The following is a 20,291-nucleotide window of genomic DNA, read 5'->3' as shown; positions in this document are numbered from 1 at the left end:
CAAAGGAGGCCGTAATGGTATTGATCGAAATATGTAAATTATAGTGACATATTTCAAAACTGTCAAATTTATAATGGCCTGGGCATGTATCCAATTAACCCTAGTGCTAACGGGTCAGTTTGGGCTGGTTACACGGTTTAGACTGGCCTGCTTATCAAGTTCTGAGATCCTGAAGGGAGTTCACTAAGAATTGAGATACCTTGTTATCTTGATCATCAATTCAGAGACTTACAAAACACTGCGCAACCATTCACCAGGCAATTCACGACGAGGTAAAGATTACGCATGTCAAACTGATATTTCAGTACCTCAATCAGACTTCAAAAGGCAAACATGTATTTTAATTGCATGCTTCACATCTCATTTACATAATCAGACCCGTGATAAAAGAGTACCACTTCAAAATGGAAGCAAGATTAGGCCTGAATCACACCCCCAAGTTCCCTGACAAAACATAAAGAGTATCACTCCGAGTTGGAAACAACAGATTATAATTGAAATCGCAACCCCTCCCCCACACCCGTGTCTGGTCACCTCAATCTCAATCCAGTGCCTCAACCTGTGCAAAATTACATGCCAGGTAAATCAACAGGTTGTCAAAAAGAAGAGTACGTAATATTGATGAACTATAGTTTTCTCATTAGTGTTTTTTCTTTCAAATGCACCATTGGTACTTGAAAAAGGAGTACCAAACAAAAAGAAATAAATACCTTAGTGTTTAAGGCTCTATAAACAGAAGTCAAGGGATGCACAGTATCTTTGGAAGCGCTTTGCCCTCTGTTCTTCAGGTTCCCCTTCCATCTCCATAAATTTCATGATCGCCACTTCCTCACCAGCTGCATAGAATGACCTAATTCATTTCATGGACTAACACTTGACAATATCCGAAATCGGACCAATTGTCTGTCTACACATACCATCATCTGAAGAAGCATCAGATGCTTCAGCTGGGGTAGCATCATCTGGTACAGCAGTTGAGGCAGCAGCTGGAGCAGCAGTAGAGGCAGCAGCTGGAGCAGCAGTAGAGGCAGCAGCTGGAGCAGCAGTTGAGGCAGCAGCTGGAGCAGCAGTAGAGGCAGCTGCTGGAGCAGCAGTTGAGGCAGCAGCTGGAGCAGCAGTAGAGGCAGCTGGGGCAGAAGATGGGCCAGCAGCTGGGACAGCATAGAGGAGCAGCGTTAGAACAAAACTGGATATCAAAGGCTCTTTTCAGGTACCATTGATGGATCATCTGATTTTTTGTGATAGCTGTACAAACAAATGAATCGACTTGTACAAACTTCAAAAGTTGTTCTAGGAAAGTCTTCCGACAAAATTTTATATAGAAAATTCCTGTGCAAAACACACTATTTAGGAGCTTAGGAAGCATGCAAATGAAAATCCAAAAATCTAGAATCAGAAAGGAAGCCTTTATATCACCTTCTTTCTTCTCATGGATTACCGTAATGTCCAAGACCCCTTCTCCAGTGGTGTCACCAGGCATGTTAATTGGGTAGCTCCCTATTAGCGACTTCTTGTTCATTAGACGTGTTAGGACCTCAAGCTGAGACCTGATATCCATGACAACCTGGGATCTTGAAGTAGGATCTGTCATGAACTGTTGAATGGCGCTGCGTGTCTTCTCAAGGACTTCCTGGACTTTATGCTCAAATTGGTAGCGGCCGGTCACACCAAGCAAGAAAGTGCGGGAGTTAGCCAAGGTATCGTTCGACGTAAGCTTGCTGCCCATCATGTTCCTGATGTTCTGCACGAGGCCATGAATAATGGGCCATGAGACGGTCCCATCATCATTAACTGCCACAGCATACTCATCTGGTCTGTGGTGTTTAAGGATCCAAATCATGTCAGCGGAGTGAGCAGATGATGCCCCTTCACCCAATCCAAGCACCAAGACTCTGTTAAGAGCGTCCACCTTCATCTGCCGCAGCAGCTCTGTCCTGCATGTGCAGAGCTCATGTTCCTGAGCAAATTTGGATCTCAGGTTAAACATCTCCACCAGATTCCCCCCAGCCTGGACCTGCCGAAGGGCTTCCCGAAGGCTACAGCAGTAGCCGTTCAGCTTGGACAGCATTCGGCTTTTCTCTTTAGCCACATCAGGGTTAAGTACCCGCATAGACAATGGAGTACGAGCAATCATATACTCCATGTCCTGGACACATCTCAGAGAAATGAACTCAGAGTAGAGAAATCTAATCTCACGTAAGCCTAGAGATTGATAATGATGTGTTATATCAAGTGCATCACTATGAGACCAAACCAGCCCCTGTGCTTTGCCATCAGATAACTCCCAAGCAGACAGATAAGTTGGAGGAATGGAACTCAGTAAAAACCTCACGGGCAATCTATACTTGTCAGATAGCGCTTGAACAAGCTCACTCTCCGAATGGTGTGGGGGTGGATCCACCTGAACGGCGACGGCGGTGGCGATGGAGGGGGTGGGAAGGAGACCTGAATTTTTCACATTTTGGTCCTTTTAAAAAACTTATTTCGCAAATAGACCCCTGAAAAAACTTATCCCAGAAATGGTCCTTTTTGGGGCGCCAGAGTGGCTGGCGCCGTCATCCAACTGGACGGCGTCAGCCTCTCTGGCGCCGTCCCCCTGCCGACGTGGCGGGGCGATGCTGAGGTGGCTAGGGGGAGCGCGCCAGAGTGGCTGGCGCCCCCCCCCCCCCCGAAATTTTTTATTTTTCTTTTATTTGTCGATATTTTTTTCACGCTTAGGAACACACAAGAACCAACCATAGAAAAATTGAACTCAAATGGGCATAATATGTGACCTGTAGAATTTTTCCTATCCTCTCCTCTCTCTCCGAACTAGTGCAGAGGAGAGAGATGTGCAAATTTTTTATTTTTATTTTATTTTTTTGATATTTTTTTCACAATTAGGAACTCACAAGAACCGACCATATAAAAAATAAACTCAAACGGACAAAATATGTGGCATGTGGAATTTTCCAAAGATCTACCGAAAAACTTCTCTCCTCGAAAACACAATCTTGCAAGCGGAATTTGGAGGTTTTAATATCGCCGAACCCGGCAAAGCGGGGAAAATCGGATGTAACTTTTTCTGTAGATGTCCGTGGATATATTATTTGCCTGATTCTGAGTCCGTATGAGAAAGTTACGCCTATTTTAATAAATAACATATTTTGTCCGTTTCGGTAGAGTTTTGGAAAATTCTACGAGTCACATATTTTGTCCGTTTGAGTTTATTTTTTATATGGTTGGTTCCTATGTTCTCCTAAGTGAGAAAAAAATATCAAAAAATGAAATAAAAATAAAAAAAATGCATCTCTCTGTACTGTAACTTATGGCTATAATTTCATGTGGTTATATTTTGAATTAGATTAAGTAATTTCATATAGTGATAAAGTGCATTATGTGCAACATGTTGTTTTACTAAAGAAGTTATGGTCCAATTTTACAAAAGGAGTTATGGTCTAATTTTAGTGAAGGTGCAAAGTAGACTAAGTGGTATGCTAGCTATTTTCAGACTTAGCTAAGTGGTAGTTCGAGTTTAAATTTTTTTATGGTTGGTTGTATCGTGATCCTAAATGTGAAAAAACATCCGAAAAAATAAAACAAAAATGACACCGGTGCAACTCCATACATAAAAACAGAAATGGAGGCGAGGGGTGGGGAGGGGGGGCGCCATCTGTGCTGGCGCCCTCCTCCTTGGGGCGGCGCCAGCCATGTTGGCGCCCTCCTCCTGCCACGTCGGTTCGCGTGTGCCACGGTGGCAGGAGGACGGCGCCAGAGAGGCTGGCGCCGTCCCGTTGGACGACGGCGCCAGCCTCTCTGGCGCCCCAAAAAGGACCATTTCTGGATAAGTTTTTTTAGGGGTCTATTTGCGAAATAAGTTTTTTAAAAGGACCAAAATGTGAAAAATCCAGGGAAGGAGACTGCGGTGGCCGATCGGCGACGAGGAGGCGGCGCCGAAGATCGGATGGGGTGGATCTACCGGAGCGGCGATGGAGGTGGGCGGGATACCGATCGGCGGTGAGGAGGCGGCGCCGAAGATCCGCTGGGGTGGATCCATCGGAGCGGCGGCGAACTGGCGATGGAGGGAATGGGAATGATTTGGTGGGCGATGGCGATGGCGATGGCGATGGCGATGGGCGCCGAGGAGGGCTAGGGTTGGAATCGATCCGACGGGATTGTGGTCTTGGGGATTCGCCGGCCTCGTGGCTCGTGCACGTTGGACGTGCGCGCTTAACCGCGTCGCTGTCTGGGTCTAGTCCAAACTCCAAACCGACCGAATCGACCTCTTCTCCGGTCCAATTGCTCCAACACGGGGTGACAACTTTCCGGATTCCGGACCTATTTTTGAAAACAGAATTTGCCGGTCAGAATTTTTTGGAAACGAAAACGGATTCAGAAATATTTTCTTGGAAACGGAATCGAAAATCGAAAATGATAAGGGTGGTTTCCGTCGGGACTCGAATCGGTAGGAAACTTTTCGGAAATTTTCTCGGAATTTCCAGAAATCACAAAATACCCTGTATTCTATTTTTTAAAAGCACTGAATAGTTAATACCATGGTGTTTGGTTGTTATTTTTTTAAAAAAATATTTGTTATGCAAATCTAATATAAACCATACTTTTTTTTAAAGTTGTCAAAAATGTGCATCCATTTAGGCTTTTACCAAACTTTGGTATATACATAATGATTTCACTTTGGTAAATACATAAAAAATCATGCCAAAATTTGGCAATATTATCAAATTACTAAATTTTGATAAGGTTTATTTTGGCTACAATCTGAAAAGCCCCTAACTTTAGATGTATGTAGTTTATACTTATAAATTTAAAATGTAATTTGAAAAAACAAAACAGTCCTGCATGTGGCTAAGAGGCTCAAAATAATCCGTGTTTACAAGGGAATAGCCCCAAAAAGAATTCCTAGCAACATGGAAGCTCTTGATTTCCCAAGCCCAATCCAGAGCTAAAACTGAGCTAGATTTGGGCAGCTATGGTCGTTCCAGGCTCCCATCGGATGACCTAAACAATAAAAGAATAAGCCAAAATTTAAATTTTCAAAATTAATTTTGAGATTGATTGTGAGACATTTTCAATGTTGTTTCCTTTTTAGGGCCCCTTTGAATCGCAGGATTGAGAAAACGTAGGAATAGGAAAAACGTAGGATTTTGATAGGAATGTAAGTGTAAAACATAGGAGTGTAAAACACAGGAAAAACACAGGAATGACCGTTTGATTGAACCGCAGGAAAAACACATGAATTGGATGAGAGAGATAGACTCAAAGGAAAGTTACCAAGAGGTTCTACCTCATGTTAAATTTCCTCCAAAACTTGCATGGGAAGAGGCATTCCATAGGAATTTTATAGGATTTCATAGGATCCATTCCTTTGATTCAAAGGGCCATATAGGAAAAATTTTCATAGGAATAAAATCCTCTAAAATTCCTATGAATTTCCTTTGAATCAAAGGGGGCCTAAACATTGGCTTTTAAGTCACCCAGAACACATATATAAAAGTTTTACCTACAAATTTATTTTTATTCCCTAATAAAAAGCCAAACGACGGGCCCCAAGCGCTAGGGTCGCGCGTAGAGCCGTAGACATGCGTTGGACATGCGTTGGGGATTCGCCTCGAGCACGTTGGACATGCGTGCTTAACCGCGTCGCGTCGCGTCGCTGGCTGGGTCTAGTCCAAACCGACCGAATCGACCTGACCGTGACGAGAAGAGGGTCGTTGGTCTGGTCCAACGCGGACCAGGCTGGGATGCCCCTTCCCTTCCTTCTCCGAAACCCACGGGAAAAGCAACCGCACCATTACGTTTCGGTTTCGCAAAATTTCTTCATTTCGATCCATCACTTCTTTCTTTTTTAGACAGAATCCGTAGCTTCATTGAACACAAAATTTGGCACGTGATTCATACTATAGTACTACTCACGTTGGAGACATGTTTACTTAAAAAAATCGATTAGTACTAATCTTACCATTCAACCGCGTTCCTTGAACGAAAGGGCATGTAGCCTAGTGGTTACAGTGACCTGAGTAGTACCCCAAGGTTCTGAGTTCAAATCTCCTATGGAGCGAATTTCAGATTGGGTTGTTTACGGGGCTAAGTTCCCTATTTTAATGGCCGTATATATCCGGTTGGATGTAGAGGCCGGGTAAAAAATACCCTTCTCTAAAAAAAACCGCGTTCCTTGAACAATCCGTATTCCAAATTCACAAGCAAATCCAGAAATGCAAAGAATGGTATCAAGAAAGACAAATCAAACACCACAAAATTAACTAAGGGTGTGTTTAGTCCGTGAAAAGAAATATTTTGGGCGTCACTTTAGAAGTTTGACCGGATGTCGGAAGAGGTTTTCGGATACGAATGAAAAAACTAACTTCATAACTCGCCCGAAAACCGCGAGACGGATTTATTAAGCATAATTAATCTGTCATTAGCACATGTGAGTTACTATATCACTTATATCTAATCATAGACTAATTTAGCTAAAAAGATTCGTCAAACTGTGCAATTAATTTTTTAATCTATATTTAATGCTCCATGCATGTGTCAAAGATTCGATGTGATTCTTTTAAAAAAAATTTGGGAACTAAACGAGGCCTAATAATCACTTTTAGATTTTAACAATTCATTTTCCCAAAATAAAAAAAGAAAAAGAAAAACATTTCTTCTCAAACTCACCAACCAACCTTTCCCCCCTGGCCGGCGGCCGCTTCTTCTTCCTCCGCAAGCCTCGAATTGATAGCCCCCTCTCCTCCATCCTCCTCTCCTCTCCTCACCTTTCCCAAAATTAGCACCCGCCTCCCTCCGCCAATCCCCACCACCGCCACCGACCTCAAGCCAAATCCACCGCCGCCGCCTCCTCCTCCTCCGCCTCGCTTCCCCCCTTCCCCTTCCTCTTCCCCTTCCCTTCCCCGGCGTCCCCTCCGCACCGGCTTGTGGGGGAGGAGTAGGAGGAGGAGATGGCCGCAGCGGCTGTCGCGTGCAGGCGCGGGTTGCTGCAGCAGCAGCAGCTGTGGCAGGCGCACCGGTGGGTTGGCCCCGCGCGGAGCATCTCGCAGCTCGTCAAGACCAACGGCCGCCGCGCCTTCCTCGTCGACACCCTCGCCCTGGTAACGTGCCTCCACCCGCCGGTTTGTTGCGCTTGCGTGCCCAATGCGGCTCGGATTTTGTGTTCGAGAGGTGTTCGACGGAATGCGCACGCGAGAAATGCTGGGTCGTTGGATTTTTTTTTTTTTGGGTGGGGGGAAATTGTGTTGAGAGGTGTTCGACGGAATGCGCGCGTGAGAAATGATGGGGTTGTGTGCTTATTTCCGTTTGGTGATCGTTGCATCGCAGGTGAGGAAGCTGGAGTCGCAGGGCGTGCCCACGAAGCAGGCGGAGGCGATCACCTCCGCGATCACGGAGGTCCTCAACGACAGCCTCGAGAGCATCTCCGAGTCCTTCGTCTCCAAGGCTGAGATGCAGAAGGTAACGCCATTTTTTTTTTTGGACCGTACGGCTAGGTTATTTGCTCCCACGGTTGGTTAATGGGTGCTTTTGTTTTCCCATGTGCAGGCTGAGATGCTGCAGGAGTCCAACATCTCCAAGTTCAAGTCGCAAGTGCAGAGCTCGCAGGTATTATCTGAAGCAAACTGTTAGCACGCACAAATCGGATGCATGCTGATGCTTCTAGTTGTTATAGTTGGTGAACTTTGCAATCCGTTTGTTGAACATGATTAGATAGATATCACAAGTTCTACTTAGCATTGTTTTCACCGTGAATTGTTTTGCATTGCCTCATTTGCAATGGTGGATTGTGAAAATCACATTTAGGCTCCACTTTGGACTGTTGCTATGTTGGAATAGATGTGTTGGGATGAGATTTGGAGGTTTTGGTGACCATTTTGCCTACCATTCTTGCTATCTCATCTTAATAGTGACAACCAACATATATAGATTTCAGATTGCCCTAAAAAGTGCCATTCTATCTGGAAATCTCTTAAATGTCACTGCCATTGGTAATAATTGGGTTCCTATTATTATGGAAGTTGCCAATCTGATAATGTGATACTGCTTCCTGTCCTGTCCTTTGGAGGATATGTATTATGCATATCTTCACAGTTTTGTTTATGTGTATATTCATATTAAACTGATCTTACATTTTGAAGCTAGATAAGATTAACAGGTTATTCTAGAAACTAGAGCTTCGCTTGGAACATGTTGAGGCATTGCACCAAGTCATTTTAGTCTCAGGCTTAGTAGGCTTGTTACTTATCTTGTAGTATCAGTTACTGGACCTGTTCTCATATTAGCTCTAATGCTTTGTACACCTGAAATCTTTGTCTGCAACCCGCTATAAAGGACTGCATTTCTCTCAGGCTCAGTTTATATATGAGTATATGCCTTTTAAACCTTTTTCATATATTTCAAGTATAAGTTTCAACATTGTGTTTTGTTCTTTTCATCATGTACTCAGCCTGCATTTTATCATGCACGCAATCTATGGGGTTATCTTTTTCTGTACAGAAGGGAAATCTTGGCTGTTATCCACTTTTATTTTGTATACTTGTTTACTGGGTTCTTCAAATAGCTCTAAGGTAACTACTAACAAATATTTAAGCAAAGATATTTCACTAATAAAGATTCACCTTAATGTTGTTTTCATATATTTATTAGCTTCTATTTTCTGTTTGTCATGAAGTTTTAGTTGTCTCCTTGATGGTGCTCGTTGGTTGGACACGCAAGCTATTTTTCATCCCAATGGCACCTTATTCATCTTATAGTGCAATCTTACAGAGATTAATCAGGATAGTAGTTTCTAACTTGAAACCTTGACATGCACAGGATGGTTATTAATATTGTGTCCATTAACAATCCTATGGAGCTACTAGTGGCCTTTGTTGTTTCAGCCACCTGTCACCATTTGCATTGAGTTATCCGTATTAAGTTTGGAGAACCAAGTCTGATGTCTTGTTACTTTATTAGAGAACTTTGGGGGTACAGGTTTCAACTTGAAAATCCAAGCCATTCAACTGATACTTTCATACTTCTGATTTTTTATGTCAATTCTCTGTGCACTGTGTTTTCATGGATTCAGTTGTGCTCTTATTGCTTTGATGATACGTTAGTATTTGCAACTTCTTTCTTGAATCTTGACTCCTCTGTCCTGTTCATGTACTTCTCTCTCTACAGATTGTTGGGGAAATGTGTTTCCAGTACTTATCTATCTAGACAGTGTTGGAAAAATATGTAGAGTGTTTACTATTTGCTGAAATGGACCTTTTGTCTGCAGGAAAACCATTTCTCTTTGTTGCAGCGTGAGACTGAGAAACTCCGTGGGGATATTGATAAGATGAGGAGTGAACTGAAGTCGGTATTAAACCTATGAGATTTTTGTAATAATAATGTGAACTAGCACACTTGGTCTGATTCTCTTGTTCTTCATTTTGTGTGAAACAGGTATGAGATTGACAAGGTCACTGCAGGTCAGCGGCTGGATCTAAACCTTGAAAGAGGGTAAGATTTATGTTGCTGTTTATGTGTACTACCTGATCATGACTGCATCATTCGATTGTTTGCTTGATAGCTGACCAGAAACTTCAGAGAGCATTCCAACCTTAGAATTTGTAAGAGAAAGGAAATAGAGAATTAATGGTTAGCGTGTTTGCTTTAATCAAAAGCTCTGTGACTGATGGCCATGATCTTTGTATGTGGTCTTTATCAGTGGGCCTTCAACATGGACTGCTTATCTGCTCTAATAAAGTACTTTCTCAATCTGTGTATAACAAAATAGTGCTCTTTAGTCTTAACTTTTGCAGAAAAATCTTCCAGTTGTATCAATTTGCTGCATTAAGTTTCTTCTATTTTTGATTGTGATGCTCGTAAATTTCTATTAAGAAAATACTCCAATGAAAAGGATGTAGATTCAAGTAAAAGAAGGATGCCGATTACATGAAACCTTTGATCTTCTGCTTCTTACTGCACCTGTTGACATTATGACAGGGGATGACATTATCTAGGTTCTATTGCTACCATGAGAATTATTGCATCCATCCTCAGTCCTCCCTGCATGTATGATATTTTAAGATAAAATTGTGTATGATTATTTTTTGAAGCATTGATTACGTACCCTCCTTAAAACTTTCTAAATTGAAACATGGTAGTGTCATAGTGTGCATTTAATGTGTGCTATGATCGATTTTGTTTTTGTCATTTATCTGCCAGAATGAATAAACCTGTGGTTGCATCTTATCTGACTAAAACACTTTCATTCCAGGCGCATCCGTGATGAACTCGCCAAGCAGAATGAGGAAACTACAGAACTCACCACAAAGCTAGACAAGGTGAGTAAAGTGGCCTTCATGTGTGGGCTCTGTTATCTCTCTGTCGGGCATTAACAGGATTTGTCTGATTTGCTACTGTTGGCAGGAAATTCACTCACTGAAAGCCCAGCTCGAGGCAGCAAAGTATGATGTCATCAAGTACTGCATAGGTACCATTGTTTCGATATCAGCTGTTGGACTCGCCGTGCTCCGCATTGTGATGTGAAGAGCACAGATACGTTCTTTCCTTTACCCATTCATCCATGGAAACTGCAAGAAAGAGGATAGGTTGTGATTCTGTTCCTAGTTTTTTTGGAGGGGACAAAACGTGGTCAGGGGAAATGTTGTACCATCATCCTATTAGGGAGGAGAAAAGAGGTGGTTCCTCAAAACTTGTAAAAATAGATCGACCCGCAGGAGAAATGCAGCAACCAAAAATGATTCTTTTACCTTTGTGTTTGTTGGAGCTTCTGATATTTGGTCAACATATGCTTCCTTTGTCTGTGAGACAGTGGGAGCCCACTTGTTACCTTAACACGCAATGGGAATCTAATCCAGTTATTAGCTGAGGGAACACTAGCTGTTACTTTTCCCTGCATACTCTGGAAAAGTGAATCCAGTTATTAGCTGAGGGAACACTAGCTGTTACTTTTTCCCTGCATACTCTGGAAAAGTGTTTTCTCATGTGTTGTTGCCTTTTTCCTGTTGTTGGATGCGTCCGTTGATAGTACCATTTTGGCTTCACCTTGCACCTATTCCTCGTACTACAATCTATTGCACTCGATGAGCCAGCGGCATCAAGCTGATCGAAATGGTCTGGTGAGAGTTGTGTGGAGCTGGCTCTCTCTCGAACCCTCTCTCGCATGCTACAGTAAAAATCCCCTTTCTCGACCCCTCTTCCTCCTCGATTCCGGCGGCCTCGTCGCCGGTGACGGGAGGGAGAGGGGTCGTCCCCCTCCCCTAGTTTAGTATAGTAGTCGGGCTAGTCTCGTTAGGTCGGGTTATTCTCTTTTTTTTCTTCTCGTTGGTGTGGTGATGGAAGTTGAAGACGGTGGCGGTGGCGCGATTGAGGCCGGTGACGGTGGAGGCGACAAGGTTGTGGCTTGCGACTGCGATGGCGACACAGATACAACCCAAGGCGACGGCGGCGGCGCGGATCCGGTTCGCGGCGGCGGCAGCATTGCGGATCCAGTCTGCGGCGACGGCGGTGGCGCGGACCAGCTCCGCGGCAACGGCGGCGGCTCGAACGCGGCCTGTGGCGACGGCGGCGGCGCGGATCCAGTCCGCGGCGGCGCCGGCGGCTCGGACGCTGCCCGTGGCGACGGCGGCGGCGCGGATCCAGTCCGCGGCGGCGCCGGCGGCTCGGACGCTACCCGTGGCGTCTGCGGCGGCGCGGATCCAGTCCGCGGTGGCCATGGCGCCTCGGACGCGACACGTGGCGACGGCGACTCCGCGGATCCAGTCCGCAGCGGCGGCAGCGGCTCGGTCGCGGCCCGTGGCGACGGCGGCATCGCCGATCCAGTCCGTAGCGGCGGCGATGGTGCGGACGCGGCCTGCGGCGACAGTGGCGGCGCGAGGGCTGTCTCCCACGTCGTTGCTTCCAGTTGTGTCGTTGTTTCATGGTGTAGGCCATCTCTTTCTCAACCATCTCCATCATCTCAGCAGGACAGAAGCTGATTTGCAGCCATTCAAGTGCTCCTTCGTTGAAGGTTGGCTGCTCTTCGGATTCACCCATCCTGTTGTTCCCTAACAGAAGAAACCATGTTGGGTTTGTCATTCGGGTTGAGCTCGGACCACCTGAGCAATTTCGGTTGATAGGGTTGATGTTAGAGCTCCTCAGATTTAATGATGAGCCCCGTGGGGATCCTTTGCTGAGTCCGGTGACGCACACACCAAAATCTACGGCTCAGCAACAAACCTCGGTCTTGTGCCGTTTCCGTGGAGGCAGCCGATGGGGATTAACGGTTTGTCAAGCGGACTGCACATCTTTTAAGGCCCAGGGTAGCAGTCGTCGCGGCTTCGCCGCAGATCCCTGTCGACTTGCTCCTTTTTCTGATGTTAGGTTATTTTAGGAAGGTTGCTTTCGTAGTTCAGTTAACCCTCCTTTCTTAGGGATGGCTCTTTTGCTTGGATATGTAATGGGGTTTATCCCCTAACTCTGTTCTTGCTTAATAAAGTTGATGTGTTTCAAAAAAAAAAAAAAAGAGCCAGTGGCATCGAGAACCGTAGGTTGCAAAGTATATAAAAGTGCTGATTAAAACTGATTTAGAGACTGCTACTACTGCTCCGTAATTGCTGTTTGGTGGCATATTCTGTTGTCTAATTCATTGACAGAATATTACTTTACATAATTGCGAGTATTTTAGTAGACTTTATGCTTGCTACTTCTGCTGTTCTTATCTAAAATATTCCATCCCAAAAGTACTGTGGGAAAAGAAAATATTTTGTTAGATAGGAGTAGATTAGATAGAGACCTGGGCGTAACACTGTAAAACTGTAGATGTTGCGGTTGCTAGCACGTGGGCGCAAGTTGTGGCTGAAAGTCGTGGAACCATCGGCGCTGAGGCTGATTTGCTGAAAGGCACTTGGAAGGAACAGTTGCGGTCGCAAGCCACCTGAACCCTGACGCTGACATTCATCCTCTCCTCTCCTAAAAATCCCATCCCTCTCTCTACAGTAAAACGTCCCCAGATCTTATGTGTTCATGCCAAAAAGTACCATTCTTCATTCTTTGAGTTCTCCATGCTGCTTGCAGTCACTAGAACCTAAACAATAACTGACCTGTTGGCGCTAACTTTGACAGGGAAAAAAAAGGCACATGTTACTACCTCAGTAGAGTATGTATTTTTGAGGTGGATAGGAGTATTAAGAAGACTGGTAGAAATGATTTAAGAAAGTTTGTGATTAGTTAAGAAGAGGAAATGTGTAAGGTGATTAAATAGAGAATGGTTATAATTGGTCGAGAGCAGAGAGTAGGTAAAAAAATAGCTTTATTTTAGAACAAACTACTGTGCTAGAAATAACTATATCTTAGAACGAATGAAGTAGTAGAGAACAAGAGCGTACATCTTGCATAATTTCCCATCATAGTTTCTGCCCTCTTCACAGAGTCAACAAATTTCACATCAAAACAGTTTAATTCTGACTGGAATATCAAAATTCCAAGTGGATACCGGCTCACATGCAAAACTGAGGTAATGATCCAAAATGTGATGGCAGCTATCTTGTGTGCTCCGCTTTCTTGCAATGTATTCTGAAGCATCTCAATCTCTCTAGAAAACATGGTCCATTTGACAAGCCCATGCCGTATTGTCTCAGCCTAAATACACGCCCACCGCCCTCCAATCCCATCCCATGCATGTGCACCTTCATGCCTCCATACCTCCATTTTAAAGTAAAAGAGCATTTGCAAATTGTCTCAAATGTTCAAGAATGCTACTCGAACAACAATTCTAATGGTATTTTTTATAATTTTTTAATAGTAATATTACAATAATGATTTAAACCAGTGGCAAATTTACAATTACCATTGAAGTATACGATGTTATTGACTTATATACGTTTGAGCATTGTTATACCAGAAAAAAATAAAACAATATACAAATACAGAGTATTATTTATCTTCCTAGAACATGTTTTATCATAAAAAATATTTAAATAGGATTTATATCTTATATATTCGCACAAAACTTTTAATAAAAATAAATGTTAAAAAAGCATATTCAAAGGTTAATATAATCATAAAATTTACTTAAACAAACAAAAATACTCACTCCGTTTCATAATGTAAGACTTTCTAGCATGGTCTACATTCATATAGATGCTAACGAATCTAGTCATATATATATTTATAGATTTGTTAGTATCTATATGAATATGGATAATGTTAGAAAGTAGCATATATCTCATTATCTCCTTTGTGGTACCAATAATACGAGTACTAAAAAAAATTCCTCACGTGACGCGACAGCGACGTCGGTGCCATCGCCTCGCCGGAGACGAAGGTGGCGATCGAGAGGGATGGTGGACCATCGCCTCGATAGATCGCGGCACGGATGGGCACAGCGCGCGTCGCCATAATTAATCCCCCGCGCCACCCTCCCCACCCATACCGCTCCTGGTCCCCGCCGGCCGGCCGGCCGGCCGGCGGCGACGTGCGCCAACCTTAACACGTTGGCAGGTCCATGTCGCCGGGATTCCCAACCAATCCGGCGAGCCACCACGGCGGCGGCGGCGGCGAAAGCGGATTTCAAGCTTTGCCACCTTCGCACGGCGGCGCCATGTGATCGATCGACACTGATCATTGTAATTAGCAGCAGCGATTTGATTTTTTTTTTGATGGTTTTGGTTTGGGTTAATTTGGTTTTGGCTCGGGATCTAATGCGAGTGATAATCTATCCCCACATCATGATCATGGGCGTAATTATCAAACTAAACCCGGCCCCGTACACATGGACGGGCGGCGAAAATATTATGAAATCTTTCGTGGAAAGAGACCCAAACTGTTTGGGATTAATTCTCAAAGTTGGAGTTGGACTTATCACGGCATCAACTAGATTGGAGTATTGTACAACACTTAACAGCGAGGATAACAGTAGAGCTCACTATCTACTATTAGCCCATCTTAAAGCCAATACATATAATAAATTAGCTATAAGATTGGCTACAATTTTTCTTCTCCTATCTCTATCTCTCACTTATACATTTATTATTTTTGTCTTGAAGCTTGTGTTAAGCTAGCTCTTGCATGAGAGCCAACACCTTTGATTTTTTGTTACTTCTCTCCTCCACATAAGCTTACAGTAAGCTTATACTAGCTCACTATTATACTTGCTCTTAACATGCGTGCTAAGTTCAACAAAGCTATTTTTAACATATCCATTTATTACGTACTAGTAGTAATTATTAAAGCCTAGAAATTATCACATTAATTTGTGTTAGCGTAGATTTTTTTAATATATACTATAGTCTATAGCATTGTAGTTAAAATTGCTTTAAAAAAAGTTATAACACATCCTCGTCAGCACGGATTGGCTGTTGGGGTGTAAACTTCAGCCATGACCAAAAAAAAAAAGGGTCAAGTAACTCGAAAAAGGACATAGCGAGTACTATTATGCAACTGGCCTTTGTATATATCCATACACAGAAACTCTAAAAAACACATGCTGTTAGTCCCAATTTGTATGCTGATAGCAAATTATCAACTAATCCCCAATGTGTTTACAGTATGAGCAAGATTAATAAGCAGCTTGCAAGAAAATTAAGAAGTCATCGTACTATGTCAACTACACTGATGTTGTTGTTCATCTTACTGGTGCCTTTGGTTGACCAATAATAAGTCGAAAGCTGTACAGCAATGAATGAGTGCACACACTGAAACTAACTCAAATTAATTAAGAGAGTATTAGGGTTTGGACCATATCCATGAATCTGATAGGTACTTCCTCCATCCCAAAATAAGTCTATCTCGTACTAAAATATACCGATATATTCTAATATAATAAATCTAGAGAATGTCGAAATTTATTATAATAGGATGTGTTATATTCTAGTACGAGATTAGTTTATTTTGGGACCAAGTAAGCCATACCTAGATTAGAACTTGCATGCCATAGCTAGTGCTATCATAATATTTTCGCACATGAATCATCCAAGATCAAAAGCGTGCATGATTTGACTTTCTGAGCCGGACTAATTAACACAAATTAACATCAATTAGTACAAAGTTTCAAGCTTGCGCTGCAAACAAGTAGAAGTAGACAGCAATCTTGCTCCAACTACCACAATGTAATTAGCCCCCCTGGTTAATTATATATCATTTTCTTTTTCTCTTCAGATCTCATCTGCATTATGTTGTAGTATGGGTTTACTTGTTGATCTTAGATGAAGAAATTAAGAAGATGAAACATTACAAAATACGATATTTAACAACATCTCAGTTCAGTTTGATACACACACTTATATAGGAGTAACAAAGTAGCATAGGTTCACCAAAATTAACTAGTATATACTAGCTTAGTACACATTGTGATAACACTAGTAGCTTAGTACTAACATGATATTTTCGCACATGAATCATAGGGCTAATAGCTTGTGATAACACTACAAGTCATGCAAGATCAAAAGCGTGATTTGACTTTCTGAGCCGGACTAATTAACACAAATTAACATCAATTAGTACAAAGTTTCAAGCTTGCACTGCAAACAAGTATACAGCACTCTTTTCTTACAACCACCACAATTTAATTAGCTCCCCTGGTTAATTATATATCATTTTCTTTTTCTCTTCAGATCTATGTTGTAGTATGGGTTGACTAAGACTAGCTTGTTGATCTTAGATGAAGAAACTAAAGAAGATGAAACATTACAAAATACGATAATTAATTACCAACATCTCAGTTCAGTTTGATACAAATACTTCATTATATAGTAACAAAGTAGCATAGTTTTCACCAAAATTAACTAGTAGTAGCTTAGTACTCACTAATTAAACAGCAGCAGCTAGTAATTAACAGTGGCACATCAAGCTTGCTGATTGCTACTTGTAGTAGTGACCAGCTGAGTGATTACACAGGTGTTCGATCCATCGAGGTGTTCGTCGAGCTCGCCGCCGGCGGCGGCGGCGGCGGCGTTCAGAAGCACCAGTACTGCGAGCTGGGCCGCGCCCTCTTGGCCGGCGGCGGCGGCGGCGAGAACTCCGGCACGGCGAACGCGTCGCTGTCGCTCCAGTGGCTGTCCCGCACGTGTCCCTGCTTCGCCTTTACAGGTGTCGCCGCTGGCGCCGCCGACGCGGCGACGACGACCGGCACCTCGTCGAGGCACCACGCCGGCAGGTGCGGCACGTGCGGCGCCCACGCGCCGCCCTTCTTCTCCGGCCGGCCGGCGACCACGTCGAACAGGTCGGCGTCGAGGAACGGCACGCGCTCGTCCTTCTCTTTCCCCGCCTGCTGCTCCAAGGAATCGTAGGTTACTCTCGGCTTCATCGATGGAGACGTAGCAAGAACACGGCGGAGCGATGGGTTGGTAGTACTCACCGCGGCGGCGGCGGCGAAGGCGTCGTCGTCGGGGAGGAGGTCCTCGACGCGCCATCCGGGGCAGATGGTGGTGAGGTAGTCGGAGATGCTGCTCCCTCCTACTCCTCCTCCGCCGCCGGCGCCGTTGCTGGAGGCGTCAAGAGGCGCGCTCACGGCGGCGCCAGTGGATGCGGCGGAGGAGTGGTACTCCTCCTCGGTGGCGGCGGCGGCGGCGTCGTCGTCGGAGCTGCAGTCGGAGGACGGGACCGGTTGTTCGGCGAGCGCGGCGGGGGAGAGCTTGGCGCCGACGAGGAGGAAGCGGGTGTGCTTGGCGGTGAGGTCGTTGGCGGAGTGGATGGGCTCGTCGCAGTCGGCGCACAGGATGGCGCGGTCCTCGACGCAGAACACGAGGCCCCTCTTCTCCCTGCACACGTCGCACAGCGGCGCGGCGGCGGCGCCACCGTCGCCGGAGGACGTCGAGGACGGGTGGACGAGCGGGAGGCGGCGGTGCTTGCTGGCGAGGCGGTTGGCGCGGTGGACGCGGCGGTCGCAGGCGGAGCAGAGCGCGGCCTCGTCGGCGCAGCAGAGCACCGCGGCCGGCTCGGCGGCGCAGACGTCGCACTGCACCCGCATGGCCGGCGATCGACGAGCTAGGTCTCCAAGTCAAAGGCAGACAGCGAGAGGAGGCGAGGAGGAGGACATGGGTGGGTAGCTTAGCTAGGTAGGGTACAAGGCCAGCTACTAGTGCATCCGATGGAGGATGGGGATGGAGGAGGAAGAAGAGGACGAAGTGGAGGGAAATATAATAAGCTCAGGCTCAGCTCACCTAGCTACTGCTAATAAAACAGAGGAAGAGGATGATGGTGAGAGATTTTTTTTATTATTTTTTCCCCATTGTACTGGTTCCATTACCCAACAAAATGGAAACAAGTTTTTGTTACATCATTTTTATTACAAGGGACTGCCCCTATTCATCTTTCAACATATTTATAGTTTTAAATCTTGCATAAATTTTAACCAATAGATATAGCCCGTCTTAATTTTTTTTAAAAAAGAGAGATAAAAAGTTGTTGTAAAATCTAATATTGAGTGTAAACGTTATGTTACTGAGTGTAAATGTAGTTTGGATATATATGAAAAACTGAAAGATAGAGGTCCAAAAATTTGTCGCAAGTGAAACATCAAAATCGTTTTTATAAGGAAAAAGTACGAATTACTCCCTCCCTCGAACTATCGCGGTCGACCAAATTACCCCCGTAAACTTTCAATACTGGACAAATTACCCCCCTCGACCCAATCCAGAGCGATCTTATCCTACGTGGCGTATGCGTGGCAATCCAGTCAGCATTTTATTTATTAAAAAATGTGAGACCCACCTGTCATACTCCTCTTCCCCTTTTCCCCTCTTTCGGCATGCGCACGGCTGTGCGGGGACGACGGCGGACGGCGCGGTCGGAGGCGGAGAGGCGGGCGAGGCAGGCGGTGGAGAGGCAGCATTAACAAATGAGGCGACTCAGGCAATAAGCTGAATCAAACGCATCATCCTCTTCCTATCTCATTTGTTAATGCTGCCTTGGATTTGTACAGCCAACTCTATACATAAGCAGTCAACTCCTATTCCCTCCACATTAACTAGTTGGATTTTGCATTGTTAGTCTTCTATTCATCCATCTGTAAAATCATTATAATTCTGAGAGACCAGTTATGCACCAAAGTTTGTTTTTTTACATGTTGCACACACCTTGAAGCATTGTAACTTGTAGGAAAAAGTCCAAATACCCCCTCCCCTAAACTTTGGATGGAAGTCTATCTAGCACCTTAAATTTTAAAACCGGATATTCAACCCCCTAAACTTTGCAAAAACGTTCATATTACCCCCCCAAAGTTTAGGGTGCTAGACGGACTTCTAACTAAAGTTTAGCGGGGGGGGGGGGGGGGGGGGCAGGGGGGTATTTGCACTTTTTCCTAACTTGTAAGTATCTAAGTGCAGTACTCTTTTCTTTCTTTACTTGGTATTTCTAACCTTTTTATTGCCTCTAATGAGTGATTTTGATAATTGCTTTTCATAGCTTTACATTAAGACATCATAGTAAATTTGCAATATTACTAAAGCATATGTAATGAAAAATGTAATTATACAATATTCATTAAACAAATCTAGATAATTTAAAATATACTGTTAAGGTTGCTAACTTAGACTCTAGGGCGAAAATTTTGTCTCTTTTCAATGGGGTGGCGGCAGAATTGCCCCAGCCAAATCCTATATATCTATAAAATTCATCACCACTAAATGTAGTTAATGCTATTTTTCTCTTTTCTCATTAAGCCACATCATTTCAATTATTTTTAGTCCTAGGATGATTGATCTATGATCCAAATTATTTCCGTCATTTTCTTCTCTTATCTATTCATATCACTTTGATTTTACCTTTGGACAATTAATCTGTATTATATTTCTTATTTTCCTTCTCTCATTGAACCACATCGTATTAGTTATGTATTTGAATGATCAACCTATACTACAAAGTTATGTCGTCTAGCTATGTTACATGTTTGTTTTTTTTTACTATTTTCATACAAAACTCTCATAGCAAGGCGCGAAGTTTCGTCTAGTTTATAAGATGGGGATGAGCGTTCGGCAAATTCGTCTGGATTAAAAGCAACCATGTGTATGTTGCATATCATTTTTTTCAAAAAAAAAATCAATCAAATCATAGATTACGATCGTAAATTTGGCTAGATAAACCTCAAACAGTTAATTATGGTAAGGAAAATCTGTCACGAAATAGATTGATATCTGTAGTTGCTATATGGAGTCCTTGAGTAAAATTCTCCTCGTTTCCTACCCTTGTTTTGTCATCTAACTTTCTGCACGCTAATAAAGTAGGGTAGTGTGTCATCCTGCATAAATGAAGAAAATCTGGCCTCTGGGGACCATATGACCAAAGATATTATGAATTTATAAACGGAAGCTGCTAGTGATCAAAAT

The 20,291-nt window shown here is 43.8% G+C and overlaps 4 protein-coding genes and 1 pseudogene across 5 annotated transcripts; 2 read left to right on the top strand and 3 right to left on the bottom strand.

Annotated features, from left to right (window-relative positions):
- Positions 1-320: 320 nt before the first annotated feature.
- Positions 321-4,036, bottom strand: LOC127777913 (uncharacterized; annotated as a pseudogene).
- LOC127777074 (uncharacterized) lies at positions 727-1,519 on the bottom strand. Its single transcript, XM_052303577.1, has 3 exons — positions 1,417-1,519; positions 918-1,151; positions 727-836 (listed from the first exon to the last, which is right to left on the bottom strand). Exons 1-3 carry the CDS (start codon positions 1,517-1,519, stop codon positions 727-729), a joined length of 447 nt encoding a protein of 148 aa, XP_052159537.1.
- A 2,652-nt stretch (positions 4,037-6,688) lies between the features above and the next one.
- LOC127777078 (protein FMP32, mitochondrial-like) lies at positions 6,689-10,544 on the top strand. Its single transcript, XM_052303580.1, has 7 exons — positions 6,689-7,097; positions 7,324-7,455; positions 7,543-7,602; positions 9,260-9,336; positions 9,427-9,483; positions 10,244-10,310; positions 10,396-10,544. The coding sequence occupies exons 1-7, from the start codon at positions 6,948-6,950 to the stop codon at positions 10,513-10,515; spliced, it is 663 nt and encodes a 220-aa protein (XP_052159540.1). The 5' UTR covers positions 6,689-6,947; the 3' UTR covers positions 10,516-10,544.
- Positions 10,545-11,310: 766 nt separating this feature from the next.
- Positions 11,311-12,502, top strand: LOC127777079 (uncharacterized). The gene has a single exon (XM_052303581.1). It carries the CDS (start codon positions 11,325-11,327, stop codon positions 11,964-11,966), a length of 642 nt encoding a protein of 213 aa, XP_052159541.1. The 5' UTR covers positions 11,311-11,324; the 3' UTR covers positions 11,967-12,502.
- A 4,135-nt stretch (positions 12,503-16,637) lies between these two features.
- On the bottom strand, positions 16,638-18,126 carry LOC127775775 (B-box zinc finger protein 20-like). Of its 2 annotated transcripts, none has more exons than XM_052302071.1 (2): positions 17,324-18,126; positions 16,638-17,236 (listed from the first exon to the last, which is right to left on the bottom strand). In XM_052302071.1, the coding sequence occupies exons 1-2, from the start codon at positions 17,933-17,935 to the stop codon at positions 16,922-16,924; spliced, it is 927 nt and encodes a 308-aa protein (XP_052158031.1). In that variant the 5' UTR covers positions 17,936-18,126; the 3' UTR covers positions 16,638-16,921. The 2 variants fall into 2 exon arrangements, with proteins under 2 accessions (XP_052158031.1, XP_052158032.1); XM_052302072.1 differs by having other exon boundaries at positions 16,638-17,233.
- Between the last annotated feature and the right edge of the window lie 2,165 nt (positions 18,127-20,291).

Source organism: Oryza glaberrima, chromosome 6, assembly GCF_000147395.1.
Source record: "Oryza glaberrima chromosome 6, OglaRS2, whole genome shotgun sequence".
In the NCBI taxonomy this organism is placed as follows: Eukaryota; Viridiplantae; Streptophyta; class Magnoliopsida; order Poales; family Poaceae; genus Oryza; species Oryza glaberrima.
Note: the sequence above shows the minus strand (reverse complement) of the source record. Positions and strands in the feature narration are given on the sequence as shown.

Coding starts and splice junctions, on each gene's coding strand:
- LOC127777074 (XM_052303577.1), bottom strand. CDS start 1,519: ATGAACAAGAAGTCGCTAATAGGGAGCTACCCAATTAACATGCCTGGT. Junction 1,152..1,416: donor AATCCATGAGAAGAAAGAAG/GTGATATAAAGG, acceptor ATGCTGTCCCAG/CTGCTGGCCCATCTTCTGCC. Junction 837..917: donor TGATGCTTCTTCAGATGATG/GTATGTGTAGAC, acceptor CATTCTATGCAG/CTGGTGAGGAAGTGGCGATC.
- LOC127777078 (XM_052303580.1), top strand. CDS start 6,948: ATGGCCGCAGCGGCTGTCGCGTGCAGGCGCGGGTTGCTGCAGCAGCAG. Junction 7,098..7,323: donor TCGTCGACACCCTCGCCCTG/GTAACGTGCCTC, acceptor GTTGCATCGCAG/GTGAGGAAGCTGGAGTCGCA. Junction 10,311..10,395: donor TCACCACAAAGCTAGACAAG/GTGAGTAAAGTG, acceptor TACTGTTGGCAG/GAAATTCACTCACTGAAAGC.
- LOC127777079 (XM_052303581.1), top strand. CDS start 11,325: ATGGAAGTTGAAGACGGTGGCGGTGGCGCGATTGAGGCCGGTGACGGT.
- LOC127775775 (XM_052302071.1), bottom strand. CDS start 17,935: ATGCGGGTGCAGTGCGACGTCTGCGCCGCCGAGCCGGCCGCGGTGCTC. Junction 17,237..17,323: donor CCTTCGCCGCCGCCGCCGCG/GTGAGTACTACC, acceptor TCCTTGGAGCAG/CAGGCGGGGAAAGAGAAGGA.